General features: G+C 35.8%; 1 protein-coding gene across 5 annotated transcripts in view; it reads right to left on the bottom strand.

The window, feature by feature from the left end:
* RABGAP1 (RAB GTPase activating protein 1) overlaps positions 1-22,167 on the bottom strand; it is a 180,730-nt gene that overhangs the window by 118,912 nt on the left and 39,651 nt on the right. For all 5 annotated transcript variants that reach the window (XR_006710416.1, XM_045469812.1, XM_045469814.1 and 2 more), the window contains 6 exons: positions 12,407-12,641; positions 11,317-11,521; positions 7,819-7,993; positions 7,087-7,244; positions 939-1,049; positions 222-288 (listed from right to left, as the gene is read on the bottom strand). Coding sequence is in view for 4 of the 5 variants with exons in the window: in XM_045469812.1 (XP_045325768.1) it covers positions 222-288; positions 939-1,049; positions 7,087-7,244; positions 7,819-7,993; positions 11,317-11,521; positions 12,407-12,641 (951 nt within the window). In the remaining variant the exon portion in view is untranslated. The remainder of the gene's footprint in view (positions 1-221; positions 289-938; positions 1,050-7,086; positions 7,245-7,818; positions 7,994-11,316; positions 11,522-12,406; positions 12,642-22,167) is intronic.

Genomic DNA, 22,167 nt, shown 5'->3' with positions numbered 1-22,167 from the left:
AAAAAAAAGAGAGGGAGGGAGCCAAAACATAAGAGACTCTTAAACACTGAGAACAAACTGAGGGTTGATGGGGGGGTGGCAGGGGGGAGGGGGGGTGATGGGTATTGAGGAGGGTACCTTTTGGGATGAGCACTGGGTGTTGTATGGAAACCAATCTGACAATAAATTTCATATTTAAAAAATAAAAATAAAAAATTTTTTTTAAAAAAAGCAATCCTTACCAAATCTAACAAGTGCATGTCACTATTTCGTACATCTTTTCCTGGGCTAAGGAGAAGACCAAAACACCTGCCAAAAAAAGAGAAGAGACATAAATTTGGAAAAAAAATAACACAAACAAGATGTTTAAATTAGGTCACCTAAAATTCTTCTTGATGGATAAAGGACACATTAAAATTATTAATAAATTAACTACTGCCCAAATAATCCTTAATCTTGACTTTACATAAACAAATTCTGCTTGGCTTTTATTATCACACAGTTGAAGTCAGCATATTAGCTGCAGATTTATGGGAGATAAGTCAAAGTGAATGAAATATTCACTTCAATAACCAAAAGAATTCCCCAGAGAATAATATATTTTTCATATATATGGGAACATATATATATATATATATATATATATATACATATATATATGTGTGTGTGTTTGTTTTTGTTTTTAAAGAAAGAGAGAGAGAGAGAGAGAGAGCAGGACAGAAAAGTGGAGGGAGATAGAGAATCTCGACCAGGCTCCACGTTCAGCACAGAGCCCAGCATTGGGCTCGATCCCATGACTCTGGGATCATGACCTGAGCTGAATTCAAGAGCTGGATGCTCAACCGACTGAGCCACCCAGGCACCCTGCAAATACATTTTTGAATATAGTATATGGTTACTCCACTAGACTGATAAAAACTAGAATTTATATTTAAGCTGAATTTACTAAAAATGTTTACCTTTCAATGGCAAGTTCTTTATTAGTTGTTTGTTGCACATAGATGACAATCTTTTTATCAGTTCCTTGGCGAAGTTTAAAGCATTGTCTGTCCTTCTCCTTAGGAACTGCACTGTAGGACAACATGTTTCATTAATTTTGCAAAGTATTTTCTTATGACATATACTAGAACAACTTCTCTTGAATCTAGGATTCTTTTCTGTGCCTGGTTTTCAAATCATAACAGAAATTTAAAACCCATCATCTGCCTCTTAATGTGAAAATATTACCATTACTGTATGTAATCCACTAAACAATGTATTTAAGCTAGAAAAAAACGCTCTTATGCTCCCTAAAATGTCTTTAGTTTTTTTAATTTTCTGTTGCTGTAAAAATTAAGTTAGATATTTGTAAAGCACTTAGCATAGCATCTAGCACAGACACTCAAAAAAACATCAGTTTCTTTTCAGTTTAGTCAGGTTTTTTTTTTTATAATTATTGCCTTATTTGTTTAAATAAAGAAAAAATACCTAATCATGGAGTCTTTGAATTTCAAAACAAGGTGCCTTCAAAAAATAACAGAGATATAGGATATGGCCAAAAAGTAAGCTGTTGCCTAACACTTCCCTCAAGCAGTGATAACACTGTAAACATGTGCAGGCATTATAAAAACAATACTAATGATACAGTTAAACATTACCTTAAGAAAAAAGTTGAAAATATTCTTAAAATTAGAGTTTACCAAAATAATCTCCTACTCTCTCACACACCACCTGCTCTAGCTCCTTTGTTCTCAAAGGCAAACATCTGCCTATGGCAATCAGCCAACATGCAGCAAATATAAATTATGTCTTAGTGCTATACAACTCAAAAAAAAAAATGGCAGCAGAACCATTAGAAGATATTAGAAAAGGCTACATGAGAGTTCTGAGTACCTACTCAAACTAAAAAGTGGCTCTGAAGAAATAAAATTAGTTTGAAGACCATCTGCACTTACACAGTAACCAACTCAAAAACACTGCATGAAACAGATTAGAAAATCAAAGAACCTTATCAAAGGAGTCTAGAAATGACAAACATCTGCAAAGAAAAACTCCATACCAAACTGTTAAAAGTATTTGTGGTTGACAGAAATTTCATCTATAAGGATATAGACAGGTTATCAATTTTCAACTGATAACAGATACACTAGTGTTTATGTTCTGTGCGTGCTGACACAGAAATACACATAATCCCACCTTTCAGCAGTATTTAAAAAGACGAAAGATATAAAGTTGCTTCCGGTGTCCTAAGGCTGAAGTGCAAGGAAAAACTATATTAACAGGAAGCAGAGTGGAGACTGTTAAGCAGTGGAAGTTCGCTTCATTACTGTCAGGGACCCTAGATTAAATTTCTTCCTTTTTTTTTTTTTTTTTTTTTTAATGTTTATTTTTGAGACTGAAAGAGGAGAGAGGTGAGGGAGAGAAATAGCAGGGAAGGGGCAGAGAGAGAGGGAGTCACAGAATTCCAAGCAGGCTTCAGGCTCTGAGGTGTCAGCCTGATGTGGAACTTAAACTTGTGAACCCCGAGATCATGACCTGAGCCGAAATGGGTGGCTTAACCAACTGTGCCACCCAGGAGCCCCTGGATTGTATTTCTAGTATTGTCATTATATCACTGAATGGATCCACCCAAATAATTTCACATTTACTTCCTACTGTATAAATTACAATACTGAGGTCCAGGCTTAACTTCTCTGGGTTTCTTTACCCATAAAACAAGGAACATATTAAATACCCAGCATATCTAATAGGGTTAGGTGGTAGATTAAATGAGACAAAAAAGTGCTTTGAATTGTATAAGTGAAAATGCTCCATCTTCCCAAGGGCTAAATGGAAAGTAGATTTCTAATTTTAATTAGCGTAAGAAGTATACTTTTTCAGGGACGAAAAGAAGACACTAATTCTTGCCACAGCACTTTATGTATATTTATGTTATAGTAAAACCACAATTTATGTTGTGCTATGGTTACTTATATATACTGTTATTTTTTGGATAGGTGCTAAATCATATGGGTGCACTATTATATTATGTTTTTAGTGAAATATAACTGACATACAACATTATGTTAACTTGAGGTGTACAACATAATGTTTCGATACTTAATATTATGAAATGCATCATACTTTAATCATGCTATTTTGGTCAACATTCAATTTCCACTTTTTAATTTTGTTATTATATACAGTGTTAAGAGGAGCAACCATCTTGATAATTCTCTCCGTATCTCAGTGATTATTTCTGTAGATAAATTCTGTAGATATTACAGAATCACTGGTTTAAAAAAAATTGCATTCAGCAAGTTCAATCTGATAAAGAACTTCTCAACAAGTTCATTATAATAAGGCTACACAACACTCTTTTCTACTATAAACTACAAATTCAATAAAATCACATTAACAAAAACAGAACAAAGCCCCAACAAATGTGAAGAGCAAAATGACCATCCAGAAATTTTCTATATGGCATTTCCATATAGTATTTCCTTGGTATGAGGGTGAATGGAACAGGGATGACTGATCTACCTTGAACATGCCTGAGTTCAGAAGGAAGAAAACTAGTCCTAATGGTTCTGAGAGAGCTTAGAATTTTTTCTATTTGTAATTGAAATTTACAAACAGGATCTACATAAATATCTTTACTAAAGAAAAAAAAATGCAGTTTAAAAAAACTTTTGTTCCTTAAAATGGAAAATAACTATTACAAGGTTCGTAGATTATAATTTCCACTTCCTAGGGTAGGTATGCATTTGGTGGGAAGCAGCACATCCCAGTGTTGGTTGCTGTGAGAGCAGAAACACAGCTGATGGCAAGGCACACACCACAGCAAAGTCTCATACTTCAGTGAACAAATCAAAGGTGAAGCTGCACGGTACACTAAATTTGCCACCAGATGGCAGGATAGTTCCAAAACTCTGCAGGGAGACCAAGCGTTACCCAAAACAAATGAACCAGCCATTGTGCTTTCTAATTTAAAAGCAAACTAGTAGAAAATCATTCATATTTTGATGTAATTCCATTTTACTCATTTTATGAGGTAGTCAAGGAGGAAAGAGACTTTAATATGCAGCAATCAATTATGATCCAGGAAGCACCCAATGTGTGATACGGGTTATGGAGGGAAAAGAAAAATCGATCATCTTGTGACCACAGTATTTTAAAGTTAGAAAGGACTTTAGAATCTAGCCACCTCATTTTATAGATAAGGAAACCACTGCCAGGAGATATAAAGAAACTTGGAAAAGGCCACAGTGTTAATAGTAACAATAATTAAACTAAAGTTTTTATTTCTGTCCCAGAGTTCTTTTCACTACCAAGAATTATCATTATACCTAAAACCCCAAGCCAGTTATTTCTGACCCTATCTGCAAGGTTAAGACTTCAGACACACATACCTCATTTCTTCTCTTCCAATGTATACAGATAAACTATAATAGTATAACTTGATTTCAACAGCCTTAAGATCTTTAGATTATTAACACAAAGTAACCAGCCAATAAGACCAAAAAACCCGGCAAAACAAGAGCAGCTACAAATCCAGCAGGCTTAGCTTCTGTCATATTTCACATCAGCAGTCTAAAAGAACATGGTAATAGGACATATTTTCCCACATGAAAGAATTTTTTTTAATAGCTTCAAAATTCTTCAAATACTGTCTCTGGAAAAGCGAAATTAAGAAAACAGTCCCATTTACAACTGCACCAAAAATAATAAAATACCTAGGAATAAACTTAACCAAAGAGGTGAAAGCCCTGTACTCTGAGGACAACACAAATAAATGGAAAGACATTCCACGCTCATGGACTGAGAGAACAAATGTTAACACGTCCATACTGTCCAGAGCAATCTACAGATTTAATTCAGTCTCTACCAAAATACCAACATTTTTTACAGAACTAGAAAAATTAGTCCTAAATTTTGTATGGCATCACAACAGACTCTGAATAGCCAGCACAGTCTTGAAAAATAAGAACAAGGGGAGCTTGCATGGATCAGTCGGTTAAGTATCTGCCTCTTGATTTCAGCTCAGGTCATGATCTCACAGTTCCTGAGATCTAGCCCTGCTCAATCTATTTGGGATCTGCTTGGGATTCTCTCTCTCTGTCCTGATCCCCGCTCACACGCATGCGCTCTTGCTCTCTCAAAATTAACATTTGAAAAAAGAAAAAGAACAGAAGTGAAGGTATCATAATCCCAGATTTCAAGATACACTATAAAGCTGCAGTGAGCAAAACAGTGTGGTACTGGCACAAAAACAGACACATAGATCAATGGAACAGAATAGAGAGCCCAGAAATAAACCCACAATTATATGGTCAATTAATCTTTGACAAAGGAGGAATGAAAATACAATGGGAAAAAGGCAGTCTCTTCAACAAATCATGCTGGGAAGATTGGACAGCAACATGCGAAAGAATGAAACTGGACCACTTTCTTACACCATACACAAAAATAAACTCAAAAATTAAAGATCTAAATGTGAGACCTAAAACCATAAAAATCCTAGGTGACAGCACAGGCAGTAACTTCTCTGACACGGGGCCACAGCAATATTTTTCTAGATATGTCTCCTGAGGCAAGGGAAACAGAAGCAAAAATAAACTATTGGGACTACATCAAAATAAAAAGCTTCTGCACAGCAAAGGAAACAATCAACAAAACTAAAAGACAACCTCCTGAACTGGAGAAGATATTTGCAAATGACATATATCCAATAAAGGTTTAGTATCCAAAATATATAAAGAACTTATACAACTCAACACCCAAAAAGCAAATAATCCAATTTAAAAATGGGTAGAAGACATAAAAAGAAATGACATACAGGTGGCCAACAAACATATGATAGATGCTCAACATAACTAATCATCGGGGAAATGCAAATCAAAACCACAATGAGATATCATCTCACACGTGTCAGAATGGCTAGTATCAAAAAAGACAAGAAATACCAAGTGCTGGCGAGGATATGGAGAAAAAGGAACCCTTGTGAATAGTTTGTAGGAATGCAAACTGGTACAGCCACTATGGAAAACCGTATGGAGGTTCCTCAAAAAATTAAAAATAGAATTACCAAATGATCCAGTAATTCCACTACTGGGTATTTACACATAGAATATGAAAACATTAATTAAAAAAGATATAGGCACTCCTATGTTTACTGCAGCATTATTTACAACAGCCCAATTATGGATGCAGGCCAAGTGTCCATCAATAGATGAATGGACAAAGAAGATGTAGGGTGTGTATATATATGTATACATATGTGCATGTGTATATATGTGCGTGTGTTGTGTATACAATACATACACAACACACACATTAATTCTATGGTATATTACTCAGCCAAAAAAAAAAAAAAAAAGAATGAAAAGAAAGAAATCAGTCTTTCTCTGACTGACATATCTCACTTAAGCATTATACCCTCTAGATCCATCCATGTTGTTACAAATGGCAAGATCTCATTCTTTTTTATGGCTGAGTACTATTCTAACATATATATGTATAAATATACACATGTATACCACCTTATATGCATGCATGTATGTATACACCATTTTATGTGTGTATATGTACATATATATACACCACCTCTTCTTTATCCATTCAACCTATTGATAGACACTTGGGCTGTTTCCAAAATTAGAGAAAGAAAAATACCATATGATTTCACTCCTATGTGGAATTTAAGAAACAAAACAAACAAAGAAAAAAAAGTGACAAACGAAAAATCAGACTCTTAAACTATAGAGAGCAAAATGATGGTTCCCAGTGGAGTGGTGGCTGGCGGTGGGATGGGGGAGCTGGGAATGGGTCAAATAGGTGAAGGGAATTAAGAGAACACCTATTGTGATGAGCACTGACGGAGTAATATACAGAATTTTTGAATCTCTGTGTTGTACACCTGAAACATAACACTGTATATTAATTATACCGGAATTAAAATCTAAAACATTTTTAATAGTAAAAAATCTTTCCTCTGCAAATCTATTTTTTTCTTTATCACTTACAATATAAAAAACTCTACCTATAAAAGCAGTCATTTTATACTATGAAAGTTATATGACATTTGTGAACCACAAATGATATAGCATTTTAATACACACTTTAAAAAAATAGAATAAAATACCCTACCTAAAATAACCTTTACCATCATCTTCTTTTATTTCTAAAGACACAGAGAAGGTAAAGATGTCACTGTCAGGAGTTTGGGGTGCAGCAGCTGCTGAAAGTGGGGTCTGCTTGGCAGAACGGCGGAAGGCAGTAGCAAAACTGTAAAGTATCCGGCTGACCTACAACAGATGTGTTAGGCTGTTATCACAAGAAATAAAATACTTTTATTAAGGCTGAAGGTTACCTGCTTTGTGTATGTGTGGAGAGGGAGAGTAATACATCTTTCCCCCATTGATTTCTTTTGCTAAGTTATCATAACTTGTTAGGCCTAGAAAGCAAACAACATTAAAATGAGAAGGGGTTTTTAAAAAAGAAGTGATTGTGAACAAGAGAAATCCAACTGAAAAATAATTTCCTAAATTGTTAGAGATGATCTGAATATCTTTATTATAAAAAATAATCCTACAAAATTAGCTTTAAAAGAACAGTTTGTTAATGTGTGACTGCTGAAACCAAGATGCCCATTTAAGCCAATCAAGAAGCAGCCCTGGTCTCTGATACTCTCAGCCAGAGGATTATGGTTCCCCAAACTTCTAGTTTCTTTATATTTCAGCCCATCAGGCTGGAATAAATAAAACATTAGCACAGAATTTCATTTGGCTTTTAAGTGACCATAATAAACACTACAATAACTTCAACACAGTGAGGGTACAGGTGAAGTTTCATTTGCAGACAGTTCTCGTAAGGACTTACAGCTTCTTGTATTTCGCACCGGAAGACGTGTATTCTGAAGAGCTCTGCATTGTAATGACTTTCAGTGAAAGCGAAACAGTCACTCTCAGGAGTTCCATCATGCCCTCTGACACAGAACAGGATTTTGTAGATAGGGTAGTTTGCTATTTCAGTGTTTGTCTGAGGATCTAAGAGTCTGTTTGGTTAAAAAAAAAGATATAAAGAGCTTAGAGGGATTATGGACTTTTTCACTGTTATCCATATTATGATTCAAGACTCCTCTTTCTATCAAGATCATATAAACCATTTTTGGTATGCTAATCATATTAATTTTTAGTCTTGATAAATAAGTCATATGTGGATTACTGAAGTTATTAATACATAATTCCACAGTACTAAAACCTATATAATCTTATACTTTTAGAGAGGCAATCAGAAAGACATAAACAATAAGTACATGTTTCTTATATAGTCTGTACGTAAATAAAGACTATATCAATGGGTAAATTAGAGTACCAAAATGAATCATTAAAGCTGTGCTTTTCATTACCTCCTAAAAAATAACCTAATCTTCTTTCTTATTTAAAAAAATAGGGGTGCCTGGGTGGCTCAGTCGGTTAAGCAACCGACTTCAGCTCAGGTCATGATCTCACGTTCCATGAGTTAGAGTCCCACATCGGGCCTGCTTCAGATTCTGTATCTCACTCTCTCTCTGCCCCTCCCCTGCTCATGCTGTCTCTCAAAAATAAACAAACATGAGAAAAAATTAAAATAAAATAAAATAAAATAAAAAACTGGGGCGCCTGAGTGGCTCAGTCGGTTAAATGTCCGACTTTGGCTCAGGTCCTTGAGTTTGAGCTCCACGTCGGGCTCTGTGCTGACAGCTCAGAGCCTGGAGCCTGCTTTGGATTCTGTGTCTCCCTGTCTCTCTCTGCCCCTTCCCTGCTCACACTCTCTCTTTCAAAAATAAACATTAAAAAAAAATTTTTTTTTTTTTTAAAGAATAAAAAACTGGGGTGCCTGGGTGGGTCAGTTGGTTAAGCGTCCAACCTCGGCTTGGGTCATGATTTCATGGTTCAGGGGTTCAAGCCCCACATCAGGCTCTGTGCTGATAGCTCAGAGCCTAGAGCCTGGAGCCTGCTTTGGATTCTGTGTCTCCCTCTCTCTCTGTCCCTCCCCTGCTTATACTCTGTCTCCCTTTTTCTCAAAAATAAAATAAACATTAAAAAAAAAAAAGAATAAAAAACCTGCTGTGCTGGGGCACCTGCCTGGGTGGTTCAGTGGGTTAGGTGTCCAACTCTTGGTTTCAGCTCAGGTCATGATCTTGCGGTTTTGTCAGTGCGAGCCCTGTGTCAGGCTCTGCACTGACAGCATGGAGCCTGCTTGGGATTCTCTCTCTCTCCTTTTCTCTCTGCCCCTCCTCCACTCGCATCGCCTGTCTCTCTCAAAATAAATAAATAAACTTAACAAAAAAAAAAAAAAAACTGATGTGCTTTCTCATAATGAAACATGTTCTTCTGATTCATGGCAAATAAGAGAGACTGTACAAAACGTTAATATCTACAAAAAAGATAATTACTAGAATCAAAGGACATCATTACGAAAATCAAAGATGTGTCATTCACTCAAAAATGTATTGGTTCAATAATACTTCTGTGATACCCACAACATTCCGGGCTCTGCCCTGGACAATGAGGACATAAATATGAAAGGAATGAAAAGAAACGGCAATTTCAACACTGAATGGGCAAGGCCATGGATGGGGAAACCCCAGGGGTCCCTGTGTGTAATGCAAACACATAGGAAGGGAACCCAATTCACATTCAAAGGCACTGTGATAAGATAAAAACTTTGAAAACATAGGGCAAGAGAAATTGCTTTTGCATATTTATAGAATTAAAATATATCAGAACAAAGTATAACTTCAGTTGGGCATGACTACTGACTAAGAAGCATACAGAAATGAGAGCTGAACAAATTTTACTGAAAGTTTCACATTAGGGGTGCCTGGGTGGCTTAGTTGGTTAAGCGTCTGATTCTTGTTTTCAGCTCAGGTCACCATCTCACGGTTTGTGAGAGCCATGTTGGGCTCTGTGCCGACATTGTGGAACCTGCTTGGGATTCTCTCTCTCCCTCAAAATAAACAGACATTAAAAAAAAAGAGTTTCACATTAATAAATACCATTAAAATTAGGATTTGTGAGTCTAAGTGCAATGGTTCTTTAAAAACTCAAAAGAAGAATTATACATACAGATGAATGAAATATTAAATATTAAGTAACCTACTATTATCCACATATAGGTACAATTCTACCACCATGAAAACCCAAAATGCTTCTGGGGGCAGAGAAATAGATATTCTCATACAATGCTGATAAAAATACAAAACAGATCAATATTTCTAGATGGCTATTTGGCATCGTATCAAAAACAATGAAAATGGGGAAACCTTTTGACTCAGTAAGTCTACTTCTAGGAATTTATCCTAAGGCAATTTCAAACATACAAAAATTTAGCTCAAACGTAACTATTTATAGGAGAATTATAGGTAAAGCACTTACGTACCCATTTAATAAAAGCTTAATATTAGCCATTATTAGTAGTACTTTTCTCATTAAAAACAACAACAGCAACACTAAAATGTCTAATATAAAAGACTGGTTCTTTTTTTTGTTTTTGTAAGACTATATTTTTTTAAGCAATCTCTATACCCAATGTAGGGCTCAAACTCACAGCCCGGAGATCATGAGTTCCACACTCCACCAACTAAGCCAGACAGGTGCTCCAGAGACTGGTTATTTCTAAATAATCTATCATATACCATCACAAATTTACTGATATGGAAAGAGATTCATGATATAAAACTAATTGAAGAAAGGGGTGCCTACGTGGCTCAACTGGTTAAGCATCCACCTTTGGCTCAGGTCATGATCTTGTGGTGAGTTGGAACCCTGCATCGGGTTCCGTGCTGACAGCTCAGAGCCTGGAGCCTGCTTCCGATTCTGTCTCTCCCTCTCTGCCCCTACCCAGCTCACGCTCTGTCTCTGTCTCTCAAAAATAAATAAATAAATAAATAAATATTAAAAAATAAAAAAAAAGTTAAAAAAAGTGTTGATTCTGATAATGTTAATATTATTGATTCTAATATGTTCAGTTAGATTCAATATTAAACTTCTTACTGAACTAATGTGTCAAGCTAGTATTTGTATGGTGGAACAGGGAAAATATAAATAAACTTATTAGGCATATTTTCAGGCCAACATATTTTAATTAACCCCCAAACATTTAAATTTTTAATGTACTACACATAATTGGCATGGGGAAATGTATATAAAAAAACTGTTCTGAGTGACTAATTTGCATAAGTATCACAATCCTTGGAAGACAAGATAGCACAAGTGCCAGAAGAATGAAACATTACATGAATAAGAAGTTATGTATTTTGTTCATTATTATTTCTAAATCTATAGGTCAGAAATCTGATCCAATGGTACAAACATTTCAGGAAGCTGGTCTTACCTCACAGTTCCTTCAGATACATTCGGCACTGAAAGGGTTACATCTAGTGAAATCTGACACTGGCTTCTTAAGATGGACATCATCCTTAATGCTTCCACTTCACTCCTGGGAGCATTTACTGAGGCACAGCCTAAATAAGTTAGTTTGCTGAAAACTACACTGTCCTCATCAGCCACTGGTGTGAAAGGACTTGACCCTTCGGAATCTGAAAGAAATGTTAATAGAGGGTTACTTTCATTCTGATATTTTGTTGACATGAACACCAAGTAAAAATCTACAGGTTACATTGAGATAATATTTCATTGCCCCACAATAAATGCCCATTGAAGTCAGAAATTTCATATTAAAACTCTGTCACTGACACCAAAATTTTTAGGAATTGCTTTACTGTTAATCCCAAATTTAAAATGTGATCTGAGGTTAGATCTGATTTGTATTTCTGCCTCTTCTAATTTTTTTTGACTTTATAATTTGTATTTAAGTAAAAAAATAACATTTAATATTTTAACACTCTGAAAAATCCTATCTCTGTCTTCTTTCTGATCTGCACTGCTTTATTTCTCTCATTCATCATCTTAGCCACTTTATTATGTTTTCTCAATGCCCCTGCTTTCCCTTTCCCAATAAAGCTCTACAGTTTTAACACTCTACTTTCCCAGTGAGCCTTTATAACTGCCCTATTCCTCCTCTGTGGTGCCTTTTGCCTCCCTTTTTCAACCTGGCAACTACTCCCAAAGAGCTTTTCAGGCCTGGAACAAGTATCTCTTCCCAAGCATTATTCTTCCACATCTCCAACACTGTACTCAAATTCTTTCTTTCTTGGCAAAATCTTGAAACATTCTGAAATAAGACTACCTCAATGTCATTTAACTACTGTTATCTCTTTGATATAAATGATACACATTTAAAGGGAAATCAGAATGGTACATATACCTACCCCTCACACAACCCCTTAAATCTAAAATCTAAAGATTCTAGAAAACACAGATAATGTTTTTTGCCTGCTCTGAATCAAACCTAGTATAAGGGTGGACACTCACATAATAAAAACATTAACCTTCAGTAAAGCAAGCAATGCAGCAATCCTAACCTCCTTGTCCAGGTCTCACTGGCAAGCTCATCTCTGGTTTTTGGAGGCCTACTAATGGCACAGGGTTAATGGTGGATGAAGCTGACAGTTGGTTAGAAAGAGGTCCATCTCCTTCACCATCCAGTTGTGACCTTTCCACAAGTTCTTTGTCCCCTGGCTGGTCGTCCATTGGAGGATCCATCAGAACATCTGCTAGCTCTTTTTGCAGCTGCTGTTCACTTCCATTCCCTATAATCTAAGGGTCACAAATACATGCAATCAGCAAAGTGAGAAAGACAGGCCAGTACTAATTCAAATGGGTCCACATTCTAGAGATCGTCAGCATTTCTTGTGATACAAAGATATCTTCTGAATGTTTTTTAAAAACAGAATAAATCAAGATCTGCAGTAAGAGCTGCAGCTGCTCCCTTAATACATACAGTTTTTCATGAAAAAGTGTATAGTGAATTTGAGAGTAATGCCCGGAAATGTATGTGATAGTCTGTCAATGTTATTAGAAATGGATAAAGGGGCATTAAGGAAGACACTTGTTGGGTGAATCACTGGATTCTACTTCTGAAATCATTATTGCACTATATGCTAACTAACTTGGATGTAAATTTAAAAAAAAATTTAAATAAAATTATGGCAATAAAACGTAAGTTTTCTACAGTGTCCTCAACTAGCAATGAAAATATTCATAATTTTATTTCTCTGCTGAGAAATAACGCTGCTAATGGGATTATCCTTAGGGGCTTCGCTTATCCTTAAGAAAAAGGGAAAATGTGTTCGCTTGCAAAGTTATCATAGAAACAGACTTAGTAGGTAATAAATTTTCACATGTATTTTACCATTCCTACTATAAATAAGTCTAAGGAAGACTTCTCTGATATTAACAGTTTCTTAAAGTTCTGAGACACCTGAATAAAGCTTGTACGTATAAAATGGCCCTGAGCAACAGAAGCACTCCATTTCAGTAATGTCAAGTATTTATTTGTCTAGAGTCATGATGGTTTATTATTAGTTGCTCAACAAGGAAGTAATGCTTTCCAATGCTAAGGAAAACCACAAGTGACAAAACCCAGCAATGTCACTAAATGCTTATTCAAGAAACACTAAAAAAATTTTAACAAAGGAATTAATTTAGGAAAAGTCATAATCAAAAAAGGGGGCTGATTTAGGAGGGTTTCTGAAGACTAAACCTGACAAAAAGTTAAAATGGGTGGGGCTAGGAGATTGTTACAGAGAATGAGGTCTTCTCAGTAAAATCAACACAGAAGTTAGGAAGAAAATGTCAATAATAGACACCTCTGGACTACCAAAGAACCCTGTTCAAACATAGTTTTATAGCCCTATAAGCTTCAAGTTCCTTTGGCTATAAATTATAATTGAGAAACAAACAGTTTTTAAATTTTTTTTTTTCAACGTTTATTTATTTTTGGGACAGAGAGAGACAGAGCATGAACAGGGGAGGGGCAGAGAGAGAGGGAGACACAGAATCGGAAACAGGCTCCAGGCTCTGAGCCATCAGCCCAGAGCCCGACGCGGGGCTCGAACTCACGGACCGCAAGATCGTGACCTGGCTGAAGTCGGACGCTTAACCGACTGCGCCACCCAGGCGCCCCAAGAAACAAACAGTTTTAAATCTTTTTTTGCTGACATTTCCCAAGGAAATTTAACATGTCAGCTACTCTTGCCTTAGAAATAAAGGCCAGACAAGTGTTCAGCCTCTTGGCTTCGGTTACAATGTTTATTTCCGTGAATTTCATTTTATGTTTACAGTCACTGCTAATGGAACTAAAAAGCAGGTCAAGTAATTTTAATTCTTTGTTCTGCCTGATCTTACACATCCAAGTGCAATCAAATTTCTTTTTTCAGAAGTTCTACTTTCACAAGTTTTTAAACCATCTGAAAAACAAACCACAGCTTAGTTCCAATTAGCCTCTTACTCTTTCAGAACTGGAGAAGAATTACTATATCACCTGCAGTAAATAAAAGATGGTCTATTTGATAGTCTGTTTTCCAAGGGGAGAGAAAGAACATACATAAGTAGTAGTTACAGCTTCCTAAACACAGATGGAGAAAAGATATTCAATTCCATGTTTAGGTAATTAGTAATTATAACTGGGGAAGCCATCACTAAAAGAGCAAACTAAATCAAAGAGAAGACATTTTACATATTATGAAGTACTATTTTGTTCTTTGGTATACAGGGTAATTAAACTCAAGTTTTCTGCTGGATAGACTGTCTACATTTTCATATTATTTACCAATAACAAAAATATACCTAACCCTGAGAGAAAACGTTTATATGTTTGTATTTTGTGTTTATACATGTTCATCTTGCATTCTTCTCTCATTTATAAAATCTATAAACATAAGAACTGTGTTCCATTTCCTTAACTCTTCCTTAAGGACTAGGAAAAAGAAATGTTCACATGCAAACATGTGATTTTTAAAAGCTGCTTAAAAATAGCAATGCAACATACACTTCGGATAATTAGGTCCAAAATAGTACTCAACAATTTTGTTAGATCATTTGTGAACCTTCAATTTAATTTCAGAATTACTGTCTGTGACATTACAATACACATACTTAAACCAATTAAGCTTTTTGTTTTTTTATTAAAAGAATTTTTTTTTATTAAGTAATCTCTATGCCCAACATAGGGCTTGATCTAATGACCCTGATATCAAGAGCAGTACGCTCCACTGACTGAGCCAGCCAGGTACCCTGTTGTTTTCTTTCTAAAGACAGTCTTCCCTGGGCTTATCTGGGAAATAATTCACAATGACTTTCAAGGCTCTCAAACTCTGACATGCATCAGAATCACGTGGAGAATTTTTATGACGCAAAGTGTTGGGCCCCAAATGAATTCCAATTCAGTAATTCTGAGTGGACCTGATAATGTATATTTTTAAAAAATTTCCAGGAGATAGTGATACTGCTAGTCTGGGGACCACAGTCTTAAGAATCAACCTTAGGTTAATGGTTCTTAACCATGACTCTGTAGTATAATTACTAATATTACCAGGAGGCATTTTAAAATTCAAATATTTGCTCCTCCCTCCCTCCCCTCACCTCCCACCCTAGTAGAGCCTGGCTGGGCATATGCATTTTGAAGAACCTCCACAGGTTATTTACAAAACAGGTGGCAGGCCAGATTAGGCCAGCAGACTATAGTTTGTTGACCTCTGGTATTGATGAATAGCTTAAATAAACCAACAACCGCTTATTGCTAGACTTCTTGTTATTAACACAAAATAAACCCACTATAAGCAGGGTTTTTCTGTTCCTTGCTGCCAAGAGCATTCTTAACAGATAACACAATCATCTCTAAAACAGATGTAGCTTCAGGTAAAGTAATCAACACACTGCAATATTAGTAAAGGGCAGACATACAGATCAGTGGAACAAAACAGAATCCAGAAATAGACTGACATATATATGACCAATTGGTTTCAACAAAGTTGGCAGGGTAATTCAATGGAGAAAGGTAATAAATGGTGTTAGAACAATTAGCCTGACATCCATACCTATGTAAAGACATGAATCTTAGCTAATACTTCACATCATATACAAAAATTAATGCAAAATGGGTCACAATCTAAATGCAAATCCTGAAACTATATAACCTACAGAAGAAAAACAAAGGAGAAAATCTATGAAAATCCTGAGACACAAAGATTTCTTACAATACAAAAAGTAGCATTAAAAAAATGATAAAACACGCTTTATCAAAACTAGAAACTTCTGCTCAAAAGACACTACTAAGAGAATGAAAACACAAGCCACAGACTTGGAGAATATACTTGCAAATCATGTTTCTGATGAAGGATTTATACCCAGAATACATCTACCCAGAATATCTCATAACTCATTAAGGAAACAAGCAACCCAATTTAAAAAATGGGCATTTTCACCAAAAAAAGTATGAAGGTGGCAAACAAGCACGTGAAAGAAACTCAATTCATTAGCCAGTAGAGAAACTGAAACCACAATAGGATGCCTCCATACACCTAATAAGATTGGCTAAAATTAAAAACAAGACAATACTGAGAATACCAAGAATTCACAAAGATGCGTGACAACTGAAAACCTCCCATACACTGCTGGTGGGAATGCAAAATGGTACACTTTAGCTGTCTTTTATAAATTTCATAGGTAAATATACACCTACCATATGACTCAGTCCTAGGCATTTACCCAAGAAAAATTAACACCTGTGCCTCTTTGTGCATGTTTATAGCAGTATTGATAATCACCAAAAACTGAATATAAATGTTTATCAACTGCTTAGTGCATAAACTGCCATATAGCTATATAATGGCATACTACTCAGCAGTAAAAAGGAATGAATTATTAATACACACAATAACATGGATTATTCCAAGTAAAAGACGCCAGACACAAAAAACTCCATCATACCGTAAGGTTCCATTTATATGGAATTCCGGAAAAGGAAAACTATAGCGATGGAAATCAGATCATTGGTTGTCAGGGGCTAGGAAGGAGATGAGAGGATTCGCTAAAAAAAAAAAAGTACAAAGGAACTTTCTGGAATGGTAAAAATATTCTGTATCTTAATTGTGGTGGTTGTCATGTAAGAGTTTATATTCACTACAGCTTATAGAACTATACACCTAAAAGGGCTGCATATTACTGTGTGTAAACTTTAACTCAATAAACTTAAAATAGAAAAGGGATATTGATAGTGGGGAAGGCTATGCATTTGTGGGAGCAGGGATTATAGAAGTAATCTCTGTACTTTCCGTTTTGCTGTGAACCTAAAACTGCACTAAAAAATAAAGTCTGTTTTTTAAAAATTAGAAAAAAACAAGTGGTTTCTACAAAAAAAGAACAAAAGTATTTACTTTTTTCTATTGCATCCCAAAAGATATTCATCCAGGGTTCTGTTTTTGGCAATAACCTTATTTTACAGGCTCTCCTGTGGCCACCTCATCTATGGCCAATGACATACAAACAATCCCTAATATATACCTACAACTCCTTCCTTAGCTCCCTACTGGAGAGAATTCTTCAGGTAGATATTCCAGACTTAGTGTGTCAAACTTAACTCACTGTCCGATCCTCCTCCTGTATTCTTTTTATTTTTTAAAGTAAGCTCTACGCCATTGTGGGGCTCAAACTCACGACCCCAACATCAAGAGTCACATGCTCTACAGACTGAGCCAACAAGGCGCCACCCTTGCTTTGTTGTTGTTGTTTTTTTTTAAATCAGTGAATTGTAATACTATCCACTTAGTGAGCCTATGAAGAGCACAATCACCTGTCACTCCTCTCATTCCCACAATACTCACAAAGCTTACTGATCCTTGCTCACTTGTGCATTTTTTCCACCCTCTATGTAGGTAATACCACAGGACAGCTTCTTTCATTTTACGTAAGTCTACTGGAAAGGTAAGAGTTTCCCTGCCTTCTTTCTCTCTCCCCTCTGATCTGTCATATGGCCATTCAAGTTACAATTGCAAACCTTAGTTCTGATCAAACCCTTCCATGTTTCCTCAATTTCCATAAGATAAAGCCCAAATTTGTAACTATATGCTATGAATTTTTCACAACTCTGCCCAATTTATGCTTTCATCTCTTACCAGACACGTCAAATTACTCAACTTCCCTAAGACATATCATAAGCTTTCAAGCATCAAGACTCTATAGACTGTTCCCTTTCCTAGAAAGTCCTCTTCTCCTTCTCCTTTCTGTTAAGACCAAGCTTAAATTGTGTTACCTCCTCTGGGAAATCTTAACCCCACTATATGGGGTTTAATTAGTCCCTCCTTAGGGAGTGCTACCATATGAGCATACATGTTTTATAGAACCAGACCTTGAACCAGTCTGGATTAGATGGCAGGGATTGCTTCTTAAGGTATCTTTATATTATTCCCAAAGCTTTGGATAGATTCATTGCACAGTGTACCTGCAATATAGGTTTACTGAATTGAGTTTTATAAATGCAAAGAATAGAAGCCAAAGTAGTATTATTTTACCAATTTTGATACTGGATACTCTACAGATTTTGAGTTATAAAAAATGAAATCTGAATGCTTTATTTTAGCTTTGTTTACTTAAATACAACAAAAACAAAGCATCATTTTCTGTTATTCTGAGAATCATTAAAGGTTTAACATTTACTAAGAATACTGGGCAAGACCAATTAGCATGCTACAAAACAATTTTATTTTGAAGCCCAACAAAGACTTCTAACTTAACAGAAATATAAAAATAAAAAAAGCAAAGCAGGTATGTATGGATAAATCAATGGTCATATTCAGATTTATGTTCATCTCTGTGTAAACTAGATTAAGAGGAGGAGGGGAGAATACTTTAAGAAACAGTCCTGAATTGAGGGAAAAAAAACCCAAGAAATATAAAGTAGCCAATTTAGCAGCTACTGTAAACGCAGACATAAATGTTTGTAAGGACAGAGACTGCATGGCAAGTGATTTATTCATAATTCTGCTTATAAAGCAGGGTGGTAGTAAAAACAGTGGGCACAAGAGCTGGCTTATGGCACAACTCCAGGGGTCACCATTCACATACAGACCATGTGAACAGCAGCCTGTACTTACATCCTGGGCTCCACAGTAAGAGCTGAATTTGGGACATGGCTCTGATACTAACTGTTGGCTGTGGGCAAATTACCCTCTGGGAGCCACAACTGCCTCATCTCTAAAATGAAAGTGTTAATATCTATCTCATAGGACTGTCATGTCATGAGGATTCAATGATACAATAATAACATGCTTACTGGGCATTTATTATTTATAATTAAGGCATTATATATGATTTTTACAGGGATTATCTCATTTCTACATCACAGTACCTGTCAATTAGTAAGCATACAATTAGTATCACTTTCAGCTTTTATTTTTAAAGATTTTATTTTTTTAAAGTTTATTTATTTTCAGAGACAGCATGAGCAGGAAGGGGCAGAGAAAGAGAGACAGAGAGTCCCAAGCAGATTCTGCGCTGTCAGCATAGAGCCCAATGTGGGGCTCAATCTCAGGAACCATGAGATCATGACCTGGGCCAAAATCAAGAATCAGACACTTAACCAACTGAGCCACCCAGGCGCCTCTTAAATATTTTATTTTTAAGTAATTTCTACACCCAACGTGGGGCTTGCACTCACAACCCTGAGATCAAGAGTCACATGCTCCACCAAATGAGCCAGCAGGCAACCCCCACTTTCAGCTATTTCTAAATAAATTCTGACCCACCTTCTGGAGAGAAGGTTTGAAAAACCAAGTAACAACAACAACAACAAGAAAAAAAAAAAGCAGTTCTTCCACTTTCCATTATCCAGAGAAAACTAAGAACACACCTACTATTTATGTGTAAGACCCATTACTGAAGTAACACCTGTCCTTTCTAAATGTATCAAATAAAAGTAATAATTTATAGGGTAGAATTGGCTACAGGTCTATTTCCTTAAGAGCAAAACTTTATAGAAGCAAAGGACAAAACGTTTCAAAGGCAAAAGCCAGAGTCATTTCCTGGTGTTAATGTTCTACTTCTAACTTTATAGCCCGTTTCCGTTCTCTGCAACAATACCAACTAGGCACCACTTGATTTGACAGTTATCCAAAGCTACATTAGGCAGTTTGGGATCTTTTTCCAGTAGAGATTTTGTCTTAGGAAATGCATGCTTATGAAATGACAGTGTGCACTTGAGATATCCACAGATGTTGAGAAAATTAAAGACAAATTCCTGATGATCTACAGTTCCCACTACTTGTGTCAGACTGCAATGAAAATAGAAGTGAAAATGGTTCAGACTGAGTAATTTTACTCAGCTTCAGTGTAAAAGCTAAGGCATCTTGAAACAAGTACATAAATCTCAGTTTTACCAGAAAGCAAGGCACAAAAGAACCAGAAGTCCCATTTGGATACTGGAAAGTATTGTTACTGACTTCAAACCCACTCACATACTCATTCTGCGATCTTTGAGAAATCACTGAATTTCCTTGTGTCATTTATAAATTGCAGCTGTTCTGGCTATCCATCTTTTTATCTTACTGCGTGAAGGAAGGACCAGAGAAACCACCTAAAATTATCATTAGGAATTACTAACATTAACTTAAAAAGGGAAAGAGAAGGAACATCACCTTGTAAATTCATCCTGAAAAGTTAAGTGAAGAAAGACCCAAAATATTTATGATTGTGTTGCTAAATAATAGGATTATGACTGGGTTTTACTTATGTCTCATACTGTCTGAATTTTATGTATAAAGCAGACATTATTTTTATAATTAGAGAAAACAAATAACAAAATGTCCATTTGGGAGAAAAAAGGAAAGCAAGCACGTTCAATTCTACTGTATGCAGTGATCATAACCCTAGGCCTTTTTCAAGCCTGTTGATTTTTCTACATTTCACAGACTCACTTCTTTGAGTAATTCTTAATCATTCTGTAAGGTTTTGCTAAATTGTTACCTACTCTATGAAACCTTTCTTTGCTTTAATAGGCAATAATTGTGTTCCATATAAATCTGCTTTTATCTATATTCTGGTACTTGATGAATTTTATAACGACATAGTTCCTTATGTGTCTCCCCACCATCATCCTGATCCCCTTAATTAAACTGTGTGTTCATGGTTCAGTTACTCTGTTTGCTGAATAAAAGACCTACATTAGAGGACAAGATTACCTGATACTAAAGCAAGTAATATCAGATACAAAGTCAGAAAATTAGTTTAGGCAATGCTAAGTGAGAAGGAGTGACTTCTTTATCAGCTATTTCAATACAGGTTGGCAACTTCTTTCCAACTAAAATAATGTTCGGTGGATTTTTCAAGAAGAAAAAGATTAAAAAATTCTCTAACTGAACTTTTCACCAAAGAAGTATTGGCTCATCAATGTACTCCCAACCAAGATTTATAGAGTATCTTGGATTAAGAGCTAAGGGTATAATATTCCTACACAAGAGGAGTCAGGTAGAGAAAATACAACATGTTCTGAATTTATGAAAGTTTTCCGATTTTGATGTGAATTGTCAAAACATTTTATGAAGATAGATACCTGTGTTTTTTATAACTACATCATCATATAAAGCTCTTCTTTAAAGGGCTTAACTACAGCATTACCTTCTCCAAGAAGCTTTTCCAGACTCCTCCCCCAAGCTGAGACAAGTTTCCATCCTTTGTTCTATAGCACCCTTTGTTAATCTCTACCGTAGCATTTATCTAACTGCATTAATGTTGAAAATTAAAAATATAGCCACAGTATCTCTACAGCTCCTCCATCAAGAGATATAGTCTATTTCCTGGATTGGCCCTGTGACTTGCTGTGATCAATACAATGTGGCAGAAGTGACACCATGTAATTTCTAAGCCTTAACCTTAAAAGATACCTTATAGCTTCCACATCTGTCCTAGGACCACCATGCTGCTGTGACAAAGTCTGAGATGAAAGACTACAGGAAAAGACTCAGCCATCCCAATTAAGCTCAGTCTTCAGCCAATGTACCAATTGAATGAAGTTATATGAACCAAAACAAGACCAGCAAAACAATCCACTCAATGCATAAAATCATTAGAAATTAATAAACTGTTTTAAGCCACTCAGTTCTGAGATCTGAGGTAGTTTGTTATAAAGCAAAGACTACTACAATCCACTGCAGCAAGAATCTGAACTGTCATCTACCCTAAGCTTTAGCATCTGCTTATATATATAAGCAGGAACCATGTCCAATTGATCTCTATTCTCATTCACCCTTTAGAGAGCTTCTCTTTGTCTGTGATATTCTGCAGTTTCACT

Source organism: Leopardus geoffroyi, chromosome D4, assembly GCF_018350155.1.
Source record: "Leopardus geoffroyi isolate Oge1 chromosome D4, O.geoffroyi_Oge1_pat1.0, whole genome shotgun sequence".
NCBI classification, from domain to species: domain Eukaryota; kingdom Metazoa; phylum Chordata; class Mammalia; order Carnivora; family Felidae; genus Leopardus; species Leopardus geoffroyi.
This window is presented reverse-complemented; position numbering and strand designations above follow the sequence as displayed.